Genomic DNA, 21,632 nt, shown 5'->3' with positions numbered 1-21,632 from the left:
GATGGATGGATGGATGGATGGATGGATGGATGGATGGATGGATGGATGGATGGACCATGACTGTCCATCTACTCCACCAGAGCCAGCCTGAGTCTTCCTATCCATCTTCCATCACTCCTCACACTCCCAGGCTGTCATTTGGCTTTCCTAAAAGCCTCCCCCTTGCCCATGAAGCCCTCAAATTGTCTCTTTGGGTCTTTTGGCAGCAGCTAGCACTAGCCCTCTCTCCTAGTCACCTCCCGGCGCTGAACCTTGAATTGATACAGTGGGTGTGACTCTCAGGAAATTGCTCATTATTTGCCATTAGTGCCTCTGAGTGCGTTCCTTCCCATTATCCCATATCTTTCCACATTCAGAGTCCTTCCTTCTCTCACTCCTCCCTCCCTCTTCCCTTCCTCCTTTCTTCCCTTTCTCCTGGAACTGGTTGAACCAGAGTACAATCTGCTCATCTGCCTCCGGCAGAGCAGCTGAGCTGAGACGTGCCGAGCTGGGAGCAGAGCAGCAGCAGAGCCAAGGCTTGGAAGGCTAGGCTGGCGCGCCGCGGTGCGGGGCGCTGCTGAAGGCGAGCATTGGACCGGCCGCCTCCCCGAGGCCCATGCAGGGGGCAATACAGCCTGCGGCTCGCTCATGAGGCCAACGCGGTGCGTGGGAAGGACCCAAGGCATCCCGCTGGGGCTGCTCGCGTTCTGGGTGGCTGCTGCCCGCTGTCTGCAGAGTAAGTGCTTGATTGGGAGACCTCGCCGGTGGGAGTGACATGGCGGGTGGGAACAACAACAACCAAAGGACGACCCCTTTGGTGCCGTCGGGAGGCCACGATGATGCTGGCTAGGGTCATTTCACCCCCCTCCAGGCTGGCGGGGCGCTGCTGGAGAGTCCTAGGCCGAGCCAGGGCTCCTCGGCGCCTCGGTGCCCTGGGCCTCTGTGGCTGCTACTATCGGAGCAGGAAGCCATCCTGGAGATAAGTCGCTCCCTGCCGGGCCCTAGCCTCCTGGGCAGCAATTTTTATTTTCTTTCTAGAAATAACCAGAGTGTAATCCCCAGAGCGCTCACCACCACCCTCTGGTGGTAAACCATCTGTGGGTTTCCTGGGTCCTATGGACCTCCCTTAACATGCAGCAGACTTCCAGGTAGCCTGGCCTCAGGAAAAGAGGTCCTGGGGTTCACTGGAGCATGAGACCAGAGAAGGTGCCTCATGAGGCAGCACTAGAAGCCCTGGAATGGTGAGTTGGCATGTGGCACACAATGATCATCATCTATGGACACGAGAGATTATAGTGAATTTTATTCTTGTTCAAGGACTCTTATTACCGTTCCCATCTTTCGGATCAGTCAGTGGAGGTTTAGAGAGGACCAGAGAGGGGCCACCGGTGTTGAGGGGGTGGGTGGGGAAAGCTGGCCTTCATCAAGCCCCTTCGTTCACAGATTCTTGGGCTCTACAAGCTTCCTAAGCAGTTCGCCCTTGTAAAATGAGAACCACTTTTTCTGTGTTCTTTAAGTCCTTCAACTGAGGCACGGGAAGGCAATGCTGCCCGGCCAAGGTGATTGACTACCTACCTGGTGTGTGGTGAAGCCAAGGCTCACACAGCCTCTGGGTCTTTTCCTGGAGACCCTTTGCATTTGCAAGGCTCAGTAAGACTGGGCTGAGTTGGGGGGCTGTGGCTTCTGCAGCTGGGAAGCCAGACTTAGCCTCTTGTTAGTCCATCAGGTAGGAATCTTGATAATGGCCTTTCCCATTGTTTTCCAAGCCCCAAGCACAACTTTCTAGCCTCCATTCTTGCTCTTGGTTCGTCTGTCTGTCTGTGATGTTCTGGGGGGTTAATATCCAGAGCCTGTCTTCTCCCTGCAGGAAACAGGCCACAGTAGGTACAGGGCGATACTCTGGTTAACAGTTTTTCCTTTGAAGTGGCCTTTGGAGGAGGTAGCTGCTGCCTTCTGGGAACACTTAGAACTCAGATTTGGGAAAGGAGAGGACCCTATGCAAAGGAAACCACACTTACCTGGTCCTAGAAGTTGGATAGGAGCCACCATGACAATGTGACAGAGAGAATACAGGCTCTTGTATAGACATGTAAGGTGAAAGTTTGTGTCACCTGGTGACGGTCTCCTGACTGGCTGTAAGCTTCAGGAAGATCAGCTCTGTCCACTCTGATCAGCCCCTAGTGTTTGCTGCTCCTTTCAAACCAGGAGCATCTCTTCTCAAATGATGAGTGGGTGTGAAGTGGGTAAGAACCTGCCGGGATGAGGCCTGCGCTGGAGGACAGCCCTAGCAATGTGGGGTGGGCCTCTCCTCTTCTCTTCAGCTCCCTGCATCCTCTACCTTCTCAGCTTCTGCCAAAAGCGTCAGTTCGGGGCTGGGATAAAACTCAGTTCTTTTCTAACAGGAAGAAGGCCCAGTGCTTGGCCCCTAGCTCTGTTAACAAGAAACAACAAATGTGAAAGAAGGAAGAGAGTGAGAGCAAGAGGCTTCATTCCCAAAAAGCCTGTGTTACAGCATGCCCCCAAACACAGAATTCCTATACTTGGAATCTTTTACTCTGTCAGTGGTGGTGTTAGGGACTAAATATATCCCTTCAAATGCATTGGTTGAAACCTCTGATGTGCTATAATATTCCCCAATGTGGCAAGACTAGCATCCTTGTCAAAAAGAAATAAGAACTCTTCCTCTGCTGGTGAGGACACAGTGAGCAGTTAAATAAGCCAGGAAGGGGTGTTCGCTAAACTATAAATCTCTTGCCAGTGAGAGGGCTCAGCAGGTAAAGACACTTTCCACCCATCCCTGGGACTCGCAAGGTCAGAGGTCAGAGAGGACTGACTCCTGTAAGGTTATCTTGTGATGCCCACAGAATCAATGGCACCCACGCATCCACACAAATGATATGCCCATAAGTAAATAAGTAAATGTAAAAGTATTGTTAAATTAAATTAAAATATAGTATGACTATAGATGTAATGGGAGGGAATCTGTATGAAATACCCTGGATCTTGCACTTCCTGCCCTCCAAGACAGAGGGGAAAATAAATGCCCGGTTCTTATAGACTCTTAGAGCAGCCCACACCAGAGAACTTGTACCGAGGACTGCAGAGCTAGTGTCATAAGCACGTAAAGCTGTAGGTGGTGTTGTAGAGCCAGTTACTGGGTGGAGGCTGGAGAAGTTTTCAGTATACTAGAAACAGATTGGGGGGGGGGGGGAGTTCTGGTGAGGGCTTACAGAGAAATCAGGAGTATTCTTAGACAGTGCAGAGAGAATCCAGGCAAAGTAGCAAAGATCCAGGCTGAGCCACCTTTGTGCTTTAGTGTGTTGGGGAAGGTAGCCATTGATAGTGAGGCAGTTGCTTATTTAGCTGAGGAGATTTCTAAGCAAAGTGCTGGAGAAGGGGCTTTGTCACTCCTGCCAGCTCATAGCAAATCTAAGAGGAAATGATGAATTGAGCTGGGTGTGGTGGTGCATTTGATACCAGCACTCAGGAGTTCAAGGCCAGGCTGGTCTTCATTATGAACTCTAGGCCACCTAAGACCACATAGTGAGACCATGTCTCAAAAAACAAAAGTTGAATAACTCAACAAACAAACAAACAAACAAAGGCAGATCTTAAAGATTTGGATGTAACCTACCTATGGTGTAAAATAATAATTAATAATAAAGGTATATTAGGAAGAGAGCGGCCAGGGTGTGGTGAACAGCCCTGATAAGTATGGGTGTGAACTCAGACACTAATCAGCCACCCCAACAGAAACACTGCCAGTCTGAACCCAAGGGGCCAGGACAAGATGGAGGAAGAATGTGGGTGTCTTGTTTGACTGACTGCTTGACTGACTCATGGGCCTATGCAACTGTAGACATGTTCTTCCAAAGTAACCAGGACTGATTAAGAGATTGTCAGGGCTGCCTTGGTACAAAGGAGAGAGAAGAGGACATAGTTTCAGTGTCAAGTGCTCCGATGGTGGACACAGGCCACCTGGAAGAATGTCAGGGGTCACCTTAGTATGTCAAAAGGCAAACCATCCAACTGAAGAATCTAGTCTTAACAGTATGTCTTACTGAGCTTAGACTCCATCACCACCCCAGCTTCCCTTCGGTTTCTTTCTAATAAAATGATAATCTCCCTGTGGGGAGGGGGTGTCACGTCACTGTATTTTGGGATATGTCACTTCTGTAGTTCCCAGTGCACAGCCAGAAAGAGCCTTGCTTCAGGATGACATTCCTGGCATCTCACCCACATCTGCCTTAGAGAACTTTTAACCGAGACTTCAAGATTAACTTTAGTGTTGATTCCAGAATCGGTTCAGATTTTCAAGGCTACTGAGGGAAAATAAATGTGGTTTTTAAGTAGAATGGATACACGTTTGGGAGACCAGAAATGGAAGATGTAGTTTAAATATATGCCCACAAACTTAGAAAAGATGAACATCTACCTTCTCTCTGTTATGTTGGGACAGCAAGATGGTGATAGCCGGAAGGCTATGATAACATGAGAGACACCCTTCCCCCCCCATCAAGAACCACAGATGCTCTGGACCTGGGTTTTCCTCCTGCAAAGTAAAAGTTGAGGAAAAGTATAGTTATGCTATTAAGATGGGGATACATCCTGAGACCTACGTTATCAGCTGATCTCAGTGTGATGAGAACATCTTCCAGGGTGCTCACAGGAACCAAGGTGTCTCTGATGTCACCAGGAGATATACTCTCATGGGTCACAATCATATATGTGGTCCATTGTTATGTGGTATGTGCCTATGTTTACCTAGATAGCTAAAACACAATAGGAAAAGAGAATTGTTAAGTTCAGAACGTGAAAATGACTTTCTCTTTACTGATTCCCCATTTTAACTGGCAAGGTGTTGAGCGGAAGGGAAAGCAGGTTCACTGAGAACTGGGCTGGTGCTTGGCAGGTCTGAGGCTCCCTGGACTTGGCTCCCCCAGAAACCAGCATTAAGAAAGGAATATATGGGCATCGGTTGCTTAAGGCAGTCCCATACATAGTGGTTGATGGTAACCCCACAGTTTACTGATTCTAGCAACCTGACATCTACATCAGTCTGCTCTCAGGGGACACAGAGATGACTAAATGGATCAGACAGGGATCGACAGACACAAGGCATGTCTTGTCCACATGTCCAGCCAGTTGAGAATGCATGCTGGTCTCTGCCTGCTGAGGAATGCCACTAGGGGTGGCTCAAACCTGCCCCTTGCTGACCCAGAGAAGGCCTTCTGTGAAGAGTCCCCAAATGGCAGAGAGAAGTCTCTGAGGCTCAGTGCCAGTCCCAGCCTTACAAGTCCTGAGTTCACAGGGTCAGGACAGTGAGGAAGGGAACTCAGTGTTTCCCCTGCAACTTGCTTATGAAGACAGGTGCGAAAAACAAACCAACCAACCTGATAGGGGACTAGAATGGCTGATGGATGGTGGTAAGCAGTACTGGCTGCTCTTCCTGGGGATCAATTGCCAGCGCTCACATGGCGGCTCATAATCACCTGTAACTACAGTTCTAGGAAATCTAATGACCTCTTCTGACCTCCATGAACACCAGGTGGCACATGTGATGCATATACAAACATGAAGACAAAACATTCATCTGCACAGAATACAGTAAAGCAAATAAGCAATTTTTCAAAAGAAAAAGGGCACCTATGCCCTACCCCACACCAGTAAAACCAGCATTGCCAAAGGCAAGGACCAGATTGTGTGGTTCTGCCTTTGAGTTTTTCCAGCTAAAGTGTGGCCAGGCAGAGCACACCTCTCCTAGACAGTGTCCATCAGTCTGGTCGTAGGGAAAGAACTGGCCAAGAAGTACTGAGGTGTCTCTTACATTCGTTTCTCAAAACACCCACCATTGTGTCTTGGAGTCTCGATTGATGTATGGTTTGAGTCACACAGACTTTAAAGACTTTCCTACGGGGTTTAGAGTAGGGAATAAGTCTATTTTGCTTTGGTCTCACTTGTCTTGGAAGTTCTTGAACACTTACTGCCACTGGTCATCAGGGAGCTGGAGGTTCTGAGGGACCACCTAAGAAAGTCTAATCTCAAGAGGGTGAGTTACATCACTAGCACTTGGCATGAGATTGGGGCTCAGTTTGGAGTGGGAAGGATTGTCTTAACGAGGAAGCCTTGAAGGCTAAGCAGGTGGGCAGAGATAGCTTGAGCTGCAGGAATTACAGGGAGCCTCCCGGCACTAGGCCAGTGACTAGGACATCATTCTTCAGTTATACTAGACTTTATGCTCCTGTGTGTCAGTTTCCTGTTGCCTACAGGACTGTGTGGTACTTTCCCAGCTCAGTAAATCCATCATGCAGAAAAGTCACTTGCCAATTACACTTCTCTCAGAATGCATGTTATCATTAAGCAATAGTGTCCATATGTTCCTTTCTTAATGCTGGTTTCTGGGGGAGCCAAATCCAGGGGTCTTCAGACCTGCCAAACAGCAGCCCAGTTCTCAGTGAGACTACACCTGCTTCCCCTTTCACTCAATACCCTGCCAGTTAAAATGGAGCTTGGGAGGTCATGGATCTTGGGTGAAAGTTGTTGGGATAAACCCTAGTGCTAGAGACGGAGGGAGATATAGCCCTGGAGACAGAGCGCTGGTGCCTGGACCTAACAGGAAGCTCTTTTTGTCTGCCCTCCTCTACAGACAACCTAATGCTAAGAAGACCTCTATCCTAGGCTCAAGCCAAGGCCTGGAAGCAGAACCCCACTATCCCCTCTCTTGTCCCTTTTATCCAGTCTAGGAAATTCTTTGTGATGATATTTCAGAGATATTCTTGAGCTAGAACTTTTCTCCTTTGTGTTAGATGAGTTAGACAGAGTAGAGGCTTGAGATGAAGGTGCTGAGAGAAATTATCCTTCGGGGTATAAGGTATATTATGGGAATTATTGAATATCACAGAGTGCCAGGCCTCTAAAGCCAGAGGGGATTCAGTTTCAAAGTGGACAAAAGGAGCTGTCAGAATTACAGGTTTGGGGGCCTGGGGGTGAGGCAGTCCCGTACATTATGGTTGATAAGTAACCCCACAGTACGTGCATGCATGTGGCTGGGTGGCCTTGGATTCCCATGTGGCAGAGGAAAGGGAGATGGTCTGCAAGGCTACTGTAGACATTTCCTGTCAGCTCCCCACACCTGCTCCTGGAAAAAGGCGCAGCAGGTGTGGCCTGATCTGTACGGCGACAACTCCTGATATAACAGGATTAAAGTTCAATTCAGTTCAGCAGCCCCAGTGAACTGGCCTGACAGACAGAACAGGTCACACTTAAGACAGTCCTTGAAGAGAGAAAGTGGCCTTGAGACCAGGGAGTGGTGAGTTGAGCTAAGGCAATAAGACCCACTGGAGACTGGCCCATCGCTGGGGTGATTGGAGTTGAGAGTGAAGAGGAATCATGGGAGACAGAGGTGGAGAAGAAAGTTGGAACCAGCATTGAGGTCTTCCAGGATCAAGGCGATTTGCACTTGGGAAACTAAATACCTCAGGATCATGACTCCTGGAGACAGAAACCAGAGAGGCAATCCATTGAGCCTCCTGCCCACCTTCCACAGCTGGACCACTTAGGCAAGTCATTCCGAATGGAACTCAACGTTGAGGCGTGGGCTGGTTGTAAAGAACTCTGCTCGAGGCCTCTCCCAGCTTCTGTTGGTTGCTGGCAATCTCCTGTGTTCCTTGGCTTGTGCACCGTATATCTGCCTCCACATACCTGCACATGATGCTGTCTGTCTGGATCCAGATCTCTCTTTTTAAAAAGACACCACATCAATTGTGTCCAGGCCAGTTGAGCCCAGTCTGATGACCTCGTTTTGACTTGATGGCCTCTGTAAATGCACAGTCTATAAAGATCACAAACTAAGACAGGTTAGGATGCTATCATGTCTCTGGGGGAAACCATTTAAACTCTAACAGGCAAATGAGAAGGGTGGAACTCTGGGTAGGGCACAGGTCTTGGAAAGCTTTTCGAGTGTAACCTGTGACTCCCACCAGCCCTTGCCAGGTCTGCGGTCACTCATTGCTCCACATCTTCTGATGGAGTCTAGGAACATACTGTATTAATCCACCAGAGGGTGAACTTAACGAGTGTCATGGATAGAATCAGAGCAGCCCTGGATGAAAGGCAAAGGAGGCCCCGTGCCCCTGGAATCAATTGTTCCTGATAGTCCAGTTCTCTTCCCCACAAGATGGTTTTCTTTGACTCATTGACTGCCAGGCCATAAAGATCCCTAATTCCCAATGTGGAGGAAGCGGCTGAGAGTGCTGAAGGGATTTGTAGAGTCACCCCACTAGGGTGCATCAGCCAAAGCAGCTGGATACTTCAGCAAAGAGGAATATAAAAGAACTAGCTGCCAAAGTGGGAAGGTGCCTACAGATCAAGCTAAAAGCACCGAACAGTGTCGGCTCCTACAAGATAGTGGGACCTGTGAGCCCATAGACGGGATGTAGGGGTTTATAGGCCAACCTGACAAAGACAGGCTGGAGATGGAGAGTTGCTAGAGTGCCCCCCCCCATATACAAAACTCTTGGTTCAACCTCTAGCTCAGTCTAAATCGGGCATGGGGATATATTACTATACTCTGCAGTACAGAAGCAGAGGCAGGAAGATTCGGAGTTCAAGGTCATACAGTGATTTGAAGGACAGAAGGATAAGGAGTTCAAAGCTATATAGTGATTTCAAGGACAATGTGGACCACATAAGAGCCTGTCTCAAAAAAGCAGGGGTGGGAGGAGACAGGGGCCAAAGGCAAATCAGAACATATGAACTTTCTCAAAAAAGAAGAGAAGCAAATTGTGGAACTGAAATGTCATTCAAGAAGTAACCTAGGTGCCAGGAGCAGACTGAAGTGCTTAGCTGTCTGAATAGCTTTGTTCCTTCTGTAAGGTTTCCTGTAAAGGTAACTTTTATTCACCTGCTCTAATTGTCATCTTGGAGGCTTACGGCCTCTGTCTGCTATCCTAGGCCTAGTCCTGGAAGCTTCTAGCCTCCCTTCAACCTAATCTAGCCTAGTATGTTTTCAGCCTTTGATACTTGCTACTGAATAAGCTCACACTTTCTACTTCTTCCTGATCTCTGGCTGGCTGATTCAACTCAGCTGTTCTGGCTCAAACTCCTCTCCAAGCTGACTGATTCAATCTGGCTTCTCTCCACTTCTCCTTAATTGTTCTGCTTGGCCTCAAACTAACTCTGGCAATTTGTTCTACTCTTCTGGCTCCTTCCCATTGTTTGGCTCATTCTGTCTTCACCTGTTTTCTGTCTGCAACCTGTCTCTGTACAACTGTCCCAGTAAAACTGTCCCAGTAAAACTGAAGGGAGAGGCATGAAGAACTGGAGAAGGGATAGAGACAAACAGATGGGAACAGAGCCATGAGGGTAGAGAAGACGGGGAGGGGTCGGGGGGACACGCAGAGAAGGACAGAAAGGGGAGGAGAGATAATGTGCAGAACAGAGAAACACAGAGTGTGTGTGTGTGTGTGTGTGTGTGTGTGTGTGTGTGTGTGAGAGAGAGAGAGAGAGAGAGAGAGAGAGAGAGAGAGAGAGAGAGAGAGAGAGAGAGAGAGGAGAGAGAGTTGGGGTTGGGGTAGTGGGCAATCCTTTTATATGCAGCTTGTACTTTGTGGTGGTGGCAGGTGGTGATGCAAGCCATTTGTAGGTTCCTGGGAGGAGCCTAGTAGAATTGCCTGTAAGCCAACAACCTGCCTTCTTTTTCCTTTCCCTTTCCTTTTCCTCTCTCTTCTCATGAGAGTTGGGCATAGCCTATTCTGTCAGATATTTCTCTGATTCATCACTTTGCCTGCCCCTCAGTTAGGTGTCATTTTCAAACATGGGTGCTTCCCTCTACAAACTAACTTTACCTTCATTGTTTGAGATTAAAGGTGTATACTAAGGGCTGAGCCACACCACAACTAGAAACAGGTTTTCTCAGTAAATAATCTCAGTTTTCACAGTGTGATCAAATATCCTGTAACAGCTTCAAACATGTGCCAGTGTGAGCCAGTGGGCGGAATGGGATTGTAACTAACATGGTTGCAGTTATGTCAAGCTAGATCCTCTAATGGGGTCTTCTGCACTGTGTGTAATCCCCTTCTTCCACAGCTAGCATTTGCCGGCTTTGCCCCCTCCCTTTGCTCCATCTGGCAGAATCCTTCACTCCCTGTTCCTGTGAGCAAGGCATGCCCTGGCAGAAGAGGACACGGAGCTGACCATTTCTGTAAGGCTGCTGAGTGTCCTTGTCAGGGTCAGGAGCAGAAGTTTGCCTGTTTTCCTTGTTTTAAAAACTATGGGGATTTTGCTGGGCATGGTGGTGAGTTCCAGGCCAAGTGGGGCAGCATAATGAAACCCTAACTCAAAGGTGGGGCCTGGAGTGGAGGTTTTTCCTAGTATGTTTGCTGCAGTCTGAGATGCAGAGCACAGTGTCTTTCTGCTGGGATCCTCACAGGCAGGACTTCTGTTCTGGGTTTGGCAATTGCAGCTTTGCTTTGTTCCCTCCTAACACACCGGATCTGTGAAGTGACTATAGCCATTGCATCAGTCACCATTACAGATGAGGAACAGAGGCCTAGTCTGTGGATTGGCCATAACTTGGCTGTCACAACAGTAACAAAGAGTAGGCTGGTATTGGAACCTACCTCTGCGAACTCATCTCCTTTAAAGGCCTTGACTCCCTGATGGGATTCCCTGGGCTTGTCTCCATGTATGGCTGCCATCTGTAGGAAAGCAAGGTTCTGGGCTCTCCAGGACTCACACTTAGGAGCAGGGGCATACATGCTTGCATTCACACGGGGCTCATTTCAGTCACAGCAAGGGAGGCAATTTGGATCCTGAGGTTCAGCCATGGGGGCCTCAGCTGCATTTTATTCCCAGCTTGGCCTAGTCCTGCATTCTGTACCAAATACCTATAAGCCACCTGAATAGCCCACTGGGAGAGGCCACTACTCAGTAAGTCCTATCCATGTACCAGTGTACTGCGAGATTCTTGGGGTGCAACATAGACCAAGCAGGTTAAACTACAATCTAAAGGGGGAGGGATATACAGTAGTCTCACAGCGAGGACATACAAGCCTGAGAGGTGTGGTAATAGAACACCTTGGGAGAAGCTGAGATAGGCTTTCCAAGCAGGCTTCCACCTGTTTACTATCAACAGTAAAGCTGAGTATAACTTTTGTACACACCCTGACAATTTAATGTTATCGAAGTTCTTTATCTTTGCCAGTCTGATAAGGCCAGAGTCATTGAACTTGTCACCTTTGGTTTCCTTGAACTGTGATATGGGTCTGGTGCCCACAGATGCTGTTCATAGGCAGTGAAGGTTTGCTATGTTGGAGTGATTTTTCTTATTGGGATATAAATGTTGAGCTTTGTTGAAGGGGGCAGCCTCGTACCTTGAAAGGGGCAGCCTGATACCCTGCACAGAAGCCTATCTATGTCCAGAGTGTTTGGGTGACTACCCAAGGTCATGAATCAGCAACATCGTGGGGGCTCCTGAAGAGTGAGGTGAACATTAGTTTCTTAGTTACCAGATACTGATGAGCACTCACAAAAAGATGAGGTACCCCTTAAACTGTGTGAGTGTGTCAGCCATTAGCATGATTCTTGGCAGCTACAACAGCCAGCCAGTATTTGGTTGACTTCATCCAAAGGTGACTTCTAAATTCTAGCCTTGCCTAGGTGGCAGAAACTGGCCAGGATATGAGTATTTTAGCTGCTGCTTAAACCTGTGTCATTTTTGGTCTCCTCAAATTGTCAACAGTTTGGCAAGCAGGACCTGCACGAAGCCATTTGTCCGTCTTCAGAGCCCACGAGCTCCAACAGGCACAGTGCCAGGCCCTGTGCTGGGCACTAGAATGTCCAAAATGAGAATCCCCGAGGCTACTGCTAAGTTGGTGGTCTCCCAGCACACGTGTCTGTCGTTGACCTCAAGAAACACGGAGTGCAAATATGCTACCAGCCCTCTCTAATGTTACAGCAATCACTGCTCAAATCTGAGGTCAGAGGCATAGGAAATGCAGATAAAGAGATGATAGATAAGATAGTCACAAACCAGGCAGAGCTGGAAGGAGACCCCACCTTCCCCAGTCACTCCTGTGTGGGAGTGTTGTTGATTCTTATTTGAAGAGACAAAAAAAAATCAGGTTTCTCAGCCTTTTGGCTAAGACCAAGTGGAAAAGAAAAGAAAAAGCAGGGTGTATTAGCACAGGTCAATAAATCCCGTGCAGAAGGATCAACAGTCTGAGGCCAGCCTGCACAATATAAAACTGTCCCTCAAAAAAAATAAAATTAATAATTTTAAATGATTTAGTGTAAAAGCTTGGCATGGCTGTACAAACCTGTACTCCTAGCACTTAGAGGGAGCGCGAAAGGGATCACTGCAAGTTCAAAGCCAGGTATAGAAAGCAAATTCCAGGCCAGCCAGGGCCACATAGCAGAACCCCAGCTCGCACAGCAGATGAGTAGATAGCTAGACTGATTGAGGATAGAGGGATAGATAGATAGATAGATTGATAGATGATGGGTAGACAAATGATAGATGGAGAAATGATAGATGAAGATAGTAGGTAGACGATTAATCGATTACAGATAGATAATGGGTGATAGAAGGACGACAGACATGATAAATTGATAGACTTATGGATGATAGATAATAGGTGAATGATAGGTTATAGATGGATGACAGTAGGTAGAAGGTAATAGGTGGAGGATGGATAAATGAAGATGGTATAGTAACAAATAGGTGGTAGGTAGTGATAAGTGTTGATAGATGCTACATATATTCAGACATGCTTAGACACTAGGTAGATAATTAGTAGGTAGATGATAGATACTTACATATATGCATAGACATGCAGACACGCAGATATCTTGTAAACTGCACCAAGCATAGAAAGCCTAGATTCTAAGCTGGTAGGAGCGCTCAGCAGGTAAAAGCACTTTGTGCAAGCCGGAGGACCTGAGTTTGATGCCCAGAACCAACTCCCCTCCCCACATATACACCTTCTCTCTCTCTCTCTCCCTCTCTTTCTCTCTCTTTCACACACACATACACAAACACACGCACACATGCACACATACATACACTCACACTCACATGCACACAAATAAGTTAAAAAAAAGAACCCTTAATACCAGTCCTGCCCTCCCACACACTGGTTAGAGGAGCCTGATCTTCCCAACCGCCACGCAGCAGCTTTCATGGTGAGGGGAGGGGAGCTGGCACTTCTCACGGCCACTCACATATTCATTGACTCAACAGACATTGATGGGTCAGCCACCCTGTACTCCAAATTGTGCTGAGTACAGGAGTCCGGCCTCCGAGGCTGACCTGGAATTTGACCTCAGTTTTCTTATTTATTCCAGGAGCCTGAACTCTGCCATGTGTTGTTTGTTAAAGGATAACTAACTGTATCACACCGGCCTGAGAGAGAATGGCCAGCAGTCATGAGTGGTCCTTAGCGAGCTAAAGCACTCCAGCCCTGAACAACTTCTGAGGTTTGCATTGCTATTCTAGCTTGGAGTGAAGGGCAGCTTCCTGAAGGAGCCATGAGACCTAGCAGAGGCAGCTTTCAGCAGAGAACAGGGTCCTTTGAGGACAAGCCCTGGCAGAGGCTGCAAGCTGAGCTCTTAGAATTCCCATCTGAAGGGAAGGTTGGCCAGGAAGAGTCTTTATACTTGGAGAGGCTGAACTCCACCTGAGCATAGCACCAGGCCACGCTTCTGTCCAAAGGTGGCCACCACAAGTGGTGGAGCACGGGATTCAGGAAGTCCAGTAACTCTGGGTGGTTTCCTTAATTCTGCATTTCAGAGAGCTCAACACTGACCCTCAGAGGGCCCCTCACCAGTCTGCCATGGTGACAGATGACAATGTTTCTCATTCTTTGGCTTTGAAACATGAGGGTGTAGCAGGAGATATTAGAAAAGAGGCATCTGGCTGGCTCCCGCCAGGTTCCCGCACTAAGCTTATCACTGGCAGGCAGTCTCTGTTGCACCGGCCAGGGCTTCCCTAAAATGTAATCAGTTCAAAAAAGTGGTTTTACCTTGTTTCCAAACAAGCCTAGAGTGAAATGTTTCAAAATATTGTCATGAAAGTCTCATGCCTTAATTATTTATTTATTTATTTATTTATTTATTTATTTTGGTTTTTCGAGACAGGGTTTCTCTGTGTAGCTCTGGCTGTCCTGGAACTCACTCTGTAGACCAGGCTGGCCTCAAACTCAGAAATCCGCCTGCCTCTGCCTCCCAAGTGCTGGGATTAAAGGCGTGTACCACCACTGCCCAGCGTCTCATGCCATTTCTAAGGGGGAGAAGCTTTGCTGGATTAAAGAGTTTAGCAAGGCATAAGGACCAAATGCAGAGAGTGGATTCTGTGTAGGAACGCAATTCTGTGAACAAATAAGGAACTCTGAAGATACACTGGCACTAGGAAGTAGCATTATCCATGGGGCCAGAGAGATGGGGCAGTGGGTAGAGGTGCTTGCCACCAGCACTGACAATCCGTTTGATCCTCAGGACTCACATGGTGGAAGGAGAGAATTGACTCCCACAATTTGTCCTCTGACCTCCATGCATGCACCATAGCACACATTGCACATACACACACATAGCCACATCTGCAAATACATTAACATGGACTACTAAAATGGTATTATCCCAAAGCTAAATCTCAGGGGTGGATGACGGTGTGCATGTGTCTGAGAACATCTGCTCTCAGGCAAAGTCTCAGGGTGCCTGTAACGTACTTTTTTTTTTTTTGGTATTTCAAAACAGGGTTTCTCTGTTCCAGGCTGTCCTGGAACTCACTCTGTAGACCAGGCTGGCCTCGAACTCAGAAATCCACCTGCCTCTGCCTCCCAAGTGCTGGGATTAAAGGCGTGTGCCACCACCGCCCGGCTGTAACATACTTTTTTATGGTTCAGTCCCCGAGATTGCCCTCAACTTCAAATGCCAATCAAAAGCCCAGGTTGGGGCTTTAGAGATGGTGGATCTGTTAAGAGCACTTGCTGCTTCTGCAGAGGTCAGAGGTTTGGTCAGGAAGCAGCTCTCATCTGTAACTCCATTTTCAAGGGATCTGACACCCTTTTGTGGCCTCTGCAGTACCATGTGTACATGGTGCATAGACATATATGCAGACAGCGTACACACCCAAAGCAAAGACAAATAAATCTGTTTTTAAAATGTCCCAAATTGTCCCCCATGCTTTCAACTGCCCAGCCCACTCTTTGTGAGAAAAAAAAATCTGCTAGAACAGCATGTAGAAACACTGTCTTTACATTTACCCATTCATGAGGAGCTTACACAGGCTGCAGGTGGGCACCAGGGGAAGACAGACACAGGAAACGGGTGTCGGGGGGCTTCAGAACTTTTACCCTTTCTGAGTGAGCTCTCCTGTGGGCATCTGTGTGTTTAGCTCCCAGAATACTGTCCTTTAGGGGTTTGCAAACGATTCTCCATGTGGGCATTGATGACTGCATGGACCACTGGAAGAAGCTTACCGATCAGCCCCCTCCCCTCCCTGGACGATGGAAGAGGGGCTCAAAGCTCTAGCATTCCAGCTACTCCTTGCCTTTCCTGGTGACCAGTTCCATTCCTGAAACTTTCTAGGAGTCGCTGGCCACCAATTGTGTCATGTGTATACAGAGAGGCTCCCTGTCACTCCCATTGCTCTAGAAAGTCCAGAGTTTTAGGAGCTGAGTGACAGGACCTGGTGACAGAAATCAGATATATATTCATTCTTGCATGGTAATATCAGAGGGAGAGAGTATATGCACTCCTGTTTCTTGGCAGAATCACTCTAGATAGCCATTATTACCATTTTAACATTTCTTTTTTACTGTGTTTATTTATTTTGTGTGGAAAAGGTACATACACATGCTCAGTGGACAACTTGAAGGAATCTGTTCTCTCCTACCACGCGGGTCTCAGGGCCTGGACTCAGGCCATCAGGCTTGGTGACAAGTCCCCTAACCCACTGAGCCATCTCAGTGGCCCTCCTACCCATTTTTTTAAAGCATGAAATTCCGGCCACCCTAGAAAATGGGTACAAGGAAACTGTTCTCAGTGACAGAGGACAATAGAAAGGGTCTGGAAACATTTCATGTTGGGTTTTCTACAACCGACAGTGTGGACCTGGGGTAGCTGGGTACCCGAAGATGAGAAAGCTAAACAAGAAAGAAAGGTGGGAACTAAGGGTCTTAGTTAGGGTTTCCACTGCGGTGATAAAACACCGTGACCATAAGCAGCTTAGGAAGGAAAGGGCTTATTTCATTCACTCTTGATCATCACGGGCCATCTTTGAAGGAAGCCAGGGCAGGAGCTCAAGGCAGGAACCTGGAGGCAGGAGCTGAAGCAGAGGGGAACCCTGCTTACCCGCTAGCTCATGGCTTGCTCAGCCTGCTTTCTTCTAATACGCCAGAACCCTTCCAGAGGTGACACCACCAACAGTGGGATGGACCCTCTCAGATCAATCATTAATCAAGAAAATGCACTACAGGCTTGCCCACAGTCTAATATGATGGGGGTGGGGGATTTCCTCAATTGAGGTTCACTCTTCCCAAATGACTGAAGCTTGTGTCAAGTTGACATCGAACTAGGCAGCACACCAGGCTTGCATCCTGCCCCGTTCACTCCCCTCCCGTCTCTAGCCTCCCTGTATGTAGGAGGCACCTGTCACACTCTGTCCCCTCCACTGCCAGCTACTGGCCTCCTAGTTGAGACACGCTATAAATGTTTGAGCTTTGACGTCAGCTGCCCGTGTGTAAACCTCAGTCCTGCAGAGTGATCCTGGGCAGACTTTTTAGTCATGATGAGCCTGAGGCTTAACCACTGATTAACTGGCAATGGATTATGGGAGACTTTAACAGTGTGGGGCCTGGTGCATGATGTGCATTGTGCGACATAGTACCTATTTAGTACATGTGAAACACACCTGTTCAACTGGGGCACTGCTATTCCCTTACACACTCCGCAGATATCTCTCTGCCTTATCCAACCCCACAGCTACACCTAGTTGGTCATTGTGCTTCGGCCCAGGTGTTTCTAAAGCAAGTCCTAAATCACCCTGTCCTTTTTAATTCCCTATCTCTCTCTTTCAGTAACCACCTGGTGGCCTCTCTTGTTCCCACTCTCACCTGTTAGCTCTCAGGCTGTTCTCCATGGAGATATTAGCATCATGGCTGGGCTTAAGGTACTCTGCAGTTCCCATGATGCCTGAATTCCTGACATTGTCAGTCTGGGCTCCTGCCCAGTTCTCTAGCTTTTCATTCTAAGCCCTGCCCAGTGTTCCTTGCCTCCCAGTCCTGGCCACACTTAAAACACACCATGTTCACCCTCAGCACACAGATGCCAGAGCTCTCTTCATCTCTGCCAAAAAATATCTACCTCATACTTTCCTTCACAGGGGCTACTTCCTCTTGCTTGCCCATTGGGTCTGAACTCAAATGTGATTTCCCCAGGGAAGTCTTCCCAAACCATTGTGTGTCCACCTCCACTGCTCACAGTTATCCTTGCTTGTCATCGTCAGTGCCCGGGCCACTCTGTCGGTCCCTAGTGTTCCACCCCTCGCTGAATACAGAACAGAGCTAAGGAGCTGTGTCTGTTTACCTGGCATGTGATTACTATAGGTGCTCAGTCCATGCTCATGAAGAAACTGATGTGTGCTCTACAGGTCAGGGTGTGTCACTGTACATTCCACAGTCAGCCATCAACGCCACTGTCCAAGAAGATATCCTGCTGTCAGTGGACTACATCTGCCATGGCGTGCCCACTATTGAGTGGAAGTACACGCCTAATTGGGGTGTGCAGAAGATTGTGGAGTGGAAGCCAGGGACCCCAGCCAATGTCTCCCAAAGCCACAGAGACAGAGTCTGCACCTTTGACAATGGCTCCATCCAGCTTTTCAGTGTGGGTGTGAGGGATTCTGGCTACTATGTCATCACTGTCACAGAGCGCCCGGGGAGCAGCCAGTCCGGCACCATCTTGCTGCATGTGTCTGGTAAGAGAGCCCCAGGGCTCCCTGAGCTACAGGCACAGGTGGGCGACATTGTAGTATTAAGAGAGACCTTGCCTTCCCTCCTGTCCCACCCCAGAGATCCGCTACGAAGACCTCCACTTCGTTGCTGTCTTCTTTGCTCTCCTTTCTGCTGTGGCTGTGGTGCTAATCAGCCTCATGTGGGTCTGCAATCAGTGTGCGTATAAATTCCAGAGGAAGAGGAGGTACAAACTCAAAGGTAATGCTCTGGGCCGGGCGGTAATCCCTTCGTGCTTTCGAGGCCATAGGTGGCTTCTGTTACCTCATTTTCACCAAGAAGCCACCCCGTGGCAGATTCTCAATCTCTTGTTGAGTGTGTGCATGTGTGCATGTGTGTAAGTCAGGTCAATATTAGGTGTCTTCCTCAAGCACACTCCACCCCTAATCTTTGAAGCAGAATTTCTTTCTGACCTGGAGATCACTGATTGGCTAGACCAGCTGGCCAATAATCCCCAGAATCTGCCTGTTTCCATCCACACCCTGAGCACTGGGATTACAGATGTGTGCCCTGGAATTCTTTCGTGGGCTCTGGGGCTCTGAATTTAGGTCTTTATGATCATGTATCTAACCAAAAGGGGTTGTCCTTGACTTGTCTTTTGCTTCGTAGAAAGCACCACTGAGGAGATTGAGATGAAAGATGTTGAATGTTAGCCAAGACTGGGCCCAACTACATTGCTACCTCAAGAGAAAAACAGTATTTTCCAGTGGAAGGAACAAACCGAGCCAATCCTTGCTGCAGCTTTCTCACCCCTTTCCTGATGAGACAGCTGGGAGATACGAAAGCTGACTGTGGATCTGGAAGTGATGGCTTACTTATAAAAGCCAGTTCCACGGCTTGCCTGCAGCACAAAGAAACAGCTGAGGCTTCAACCAGGAACTTTCCTTGGTTGCAGCTTCAGGGCCATGTTGACCCTTCACACAGGCAGGCACCTGCCACCACTTACAATACAGGCTGCAGTCTCACACTGGCCTGTTGAAGGAGTTCCTGTCTCCAGAGCCAAGGTGTCTGCAGAGGGGCTGATGTGCAGCTAGCACCGGAGCATGTTCTCTGTTCTTCTGTGCTCTGCGAGCAAGCCTGAGGCACTGAGGCAGTCTGATGATGTGAACTGTACCTCATGGGGACCAGCCAAGTGCGCCAAGGGACCAGCTTTGGGCACAGGGAACAGAAGACATTGATCTCATCCTCCCTCATACAAAATTAATTGAGTAGCCTAAACTTGGGTTACTATGAGAAAAACATGGCTTAAGTTAACTAGGGGTAGTTGGATGACAGAAGTAAAATCTCTATGGCTTCATCCAGCTTCACCCTATTCAATCATCAACACTTCAAGTCTCCAGTCAGATCCCGGGCAGGGGAGCATGTGGTACTCACCTACCTCATATGGCATCAGGAGGAGCCAGTATTAGCCTAGACCTCTGGGAGGGATTAAGAAGAGCATGCAAAACCTTGAAGGATCTGGAAAGCTAGTTGAGAAAGGGCAGTATTGCAGAGCAAAGATTAAAATGCCCTGTGATGGGGCTAGAGAAGCTCAGCACCTAAGAGCACTTGCTGTTCTTGCAGAGGACCCTAATTCAATTCCATGTACCCACATGGTAGCTCATAACCTTCTGTAACTCCAGTTCCAGGGATTGCCTCCCTCTTCTGGCCCCCACGGGTACTGCATGCACACGGTGCACAAATATATGTGAAGGCAAAACATTCATCCACGTGAAATAAAATTTAAAAAATAAATTTAAACAAGTTTGTTTCTTCAGTGACCCGGGTTATCAGGAGCTCCAGATGAGCTTGGGGGTTAGGTCTCTGTTGGCCTCAGCTTTCACACTCTCAGACTGTTGTCAGGTTTACCTGAAAGGGTCTTCTTCCCAGCTTCCATTTTTCCAAGCTCTAGCTGCAAGCATCCCCTCCCTTCTTGCTTCTGATGCACAGCGGCAGCTCAAAGGCACCGCCACTCCAACTATGATGGAAGCTGGGGTCAGTGGTTGTGTGCAGGGCCTGGGCTGCAGATCCATACATAAAAAGGTAAAAGTGTATATAGAGTATTCCTTTTTTTTTTTTTCCCCTCTTTCAGGTCCCCAATGCCCATATCTTTTTTACTCCTCATGTGGCAGTAAGGACTTGTTTCGAAAATTCCTTTTCTTGGGAGGACAAAAACATTAGCTACCTCTCCTCCTCAGGCCCCAACAACAAATCAAGGTGCAACAACCTGTTGTGTTGTAGACAGAAGACCATTTTTAAAATGTGTGCTTCCAGAATTTTTTTTTAACCATGGGCACTTTATTTTTAAATTTATTTTATATATATATATATATGAGTACACTGTAGCTGTCTTCAGACACACCAGAAGAGGGCAGCAGATCCCATTACAGATGGTTGTGAGCCACCATGTGGTTGCTGGGAATTGAACTCAGGACCTCTGGAAGAGCAGTCAGAGCTCTAAACCACTGAGCCTCCTCTTTAGTCCCCTCTTCCAGAATTTTAACAGTAATTCTAGAGTCCTTGTTCCCTCTGGAAAGGGTGGAAACTAGGAGACTGCCATGCCACCACATACAGCAGTGGTGCATATTTTGCTTTGTAGAACATACTGGTGTCTCCTCAGAGAGCATGAGCTAAAAATCTACGAAGTGTATGTTGTGCTCATGTAAGTTTTCTGGTATTGGGCCGGAGAGATAGCTCAGAGGTTAAGAGCACTCTCTGCTCTTCCAGAGGTCCTGAGTTCAATTCTCAGCAACCACATGGTGGCTCACAACCATTTATAATGAGATCTGGTACCCTCTTCTGGCATGCAGGCATACATGTAGACAGAATGCTATATACATAATTTTTTAAAATCTTTAAAAAAAAAAGTTTTCTGGTGCAAAGTTTACTGGCCCACAATGACAGTAACTGCCTAAGACAATCTCAGGCATAACTGGAAGCAATACCACAGTGAAGCACAGATACAGTGAGGTAAGGTTGCCAGGATATCTTGGCCAGTACAAGAATGTAGAGACACAGCCTGAGGAGGACACCATTCAGAATGGCTGAAGAAATGTGACCATGGGCAAATGGCAAGTGGAGTGCCACAGAATGATGAGAGAACCAAATGTCATTGATGGAGTGGTGTCTTAGTTAGGGTTTTATTGCTGTGAAGAGACACCATGACCACAGCAACTCCTACAAAGCAAAACATTTAATGGGGCTGGCTTACAGTTTCAGAGGTTTATTCCATTATTATCATGGCAGATAACAGGGCAGCGTATAGGCAGACGTGCTGGACATGGAGCTCTGAGTTCTGTCTTGATCCACAGGCAAGGAGAAACTGTGTACACGGAGTGTACCTTGAGCATATGAGACCTCAAGGCCCAACCCCACAGTGATACACTTCCTCCAGCAAGGGCACACCTCCTAATAGTGCCACTCTCTATGGGTCTATGGGGGCCAATTACATTCAAAGCACCACAGGTGACTTTCAGAAACAGTCTCAGATGCAGTTGCCTTGACAACTCCCATGGTACCAGGGCAGTGAAGGCTCTTTCCTCCAGCTGTCATTTATCAGAATTGGCGTATTACGCTGTTTCCTGACATCAGACACCTCTAGAGTTAACTGAGAAACTACTGTTACCACAATACATCAAGTTTTACTCAGAAGAGGGGTGGACTGTC

General features: G+C 47.9%; 1 protein-coding gene across 1 annotated transcript; it reads left to right on the top strand.

Annotated features, from left to right (window-relative positions):
• Positions 1–627: 627 nt before the first annotated feature.
• Positions 628–18,640, top strand: Vstm5 (V-set and transmembrane domain containing 5). Its single transcript, XM_028763318.1, has 4 exons — positions 628–715; positions 17,627–17,953; positions 18,048–18,188; positions 18,597–18,640. The coding sequence occupies exons 1-4, from the start codon at positions 628–630 to the stop codon at positions 18,638–18,640; spliced, it is 600 nt and encodes a 199-aa protein (XP_028619151.1).
• Positions 18,641–21,632: the final 2,992 nt, after the last annotated feature.

This window comes from Grammomys surdaster, unplaced genomic scaffold (assembly GCF_004785775.1).
Source record: "Grammomys surdaster isolate TR1022 unplaced genomic scaffold, NIH_TR_1.0 138, whole genome shotgun sequence".
Taxonomy (NCBI): domain Eukaryota; kingdom Metazoa; phylum Chordata; class Mammalia; order Rodentia; family Muridae; genus Grammomys; species Grammomys surdaster.
Note: the sequence above shows the minus strand (reverse complement) of the source record. Positions and strands in the feature narration are given on the sequence as shown.

Coding starts and splice junctions, on each gene's coding strand:
- Vstm5 (XM_028763318.1), top strand. CDS start 628: ATGAGGCCAACGCGGTGCGTGGGAAGGACCCAAGGCATCCCGCTGGGG. Junction 716..17,626: donor TGCTGCCCGCTGTCTGCAGA/GTAAGTGCTTGA, acceptor TGTGCTCTACAG/GTCAGGGTGTGTCACTGTAC. Junction 18,189..18,596: donor GAGGAGGTACAAACTCAAAG/GTAATGCTCTGG, acceptor TTTGCTTCGTAG/AAAGCACCACTGAGGAGATT.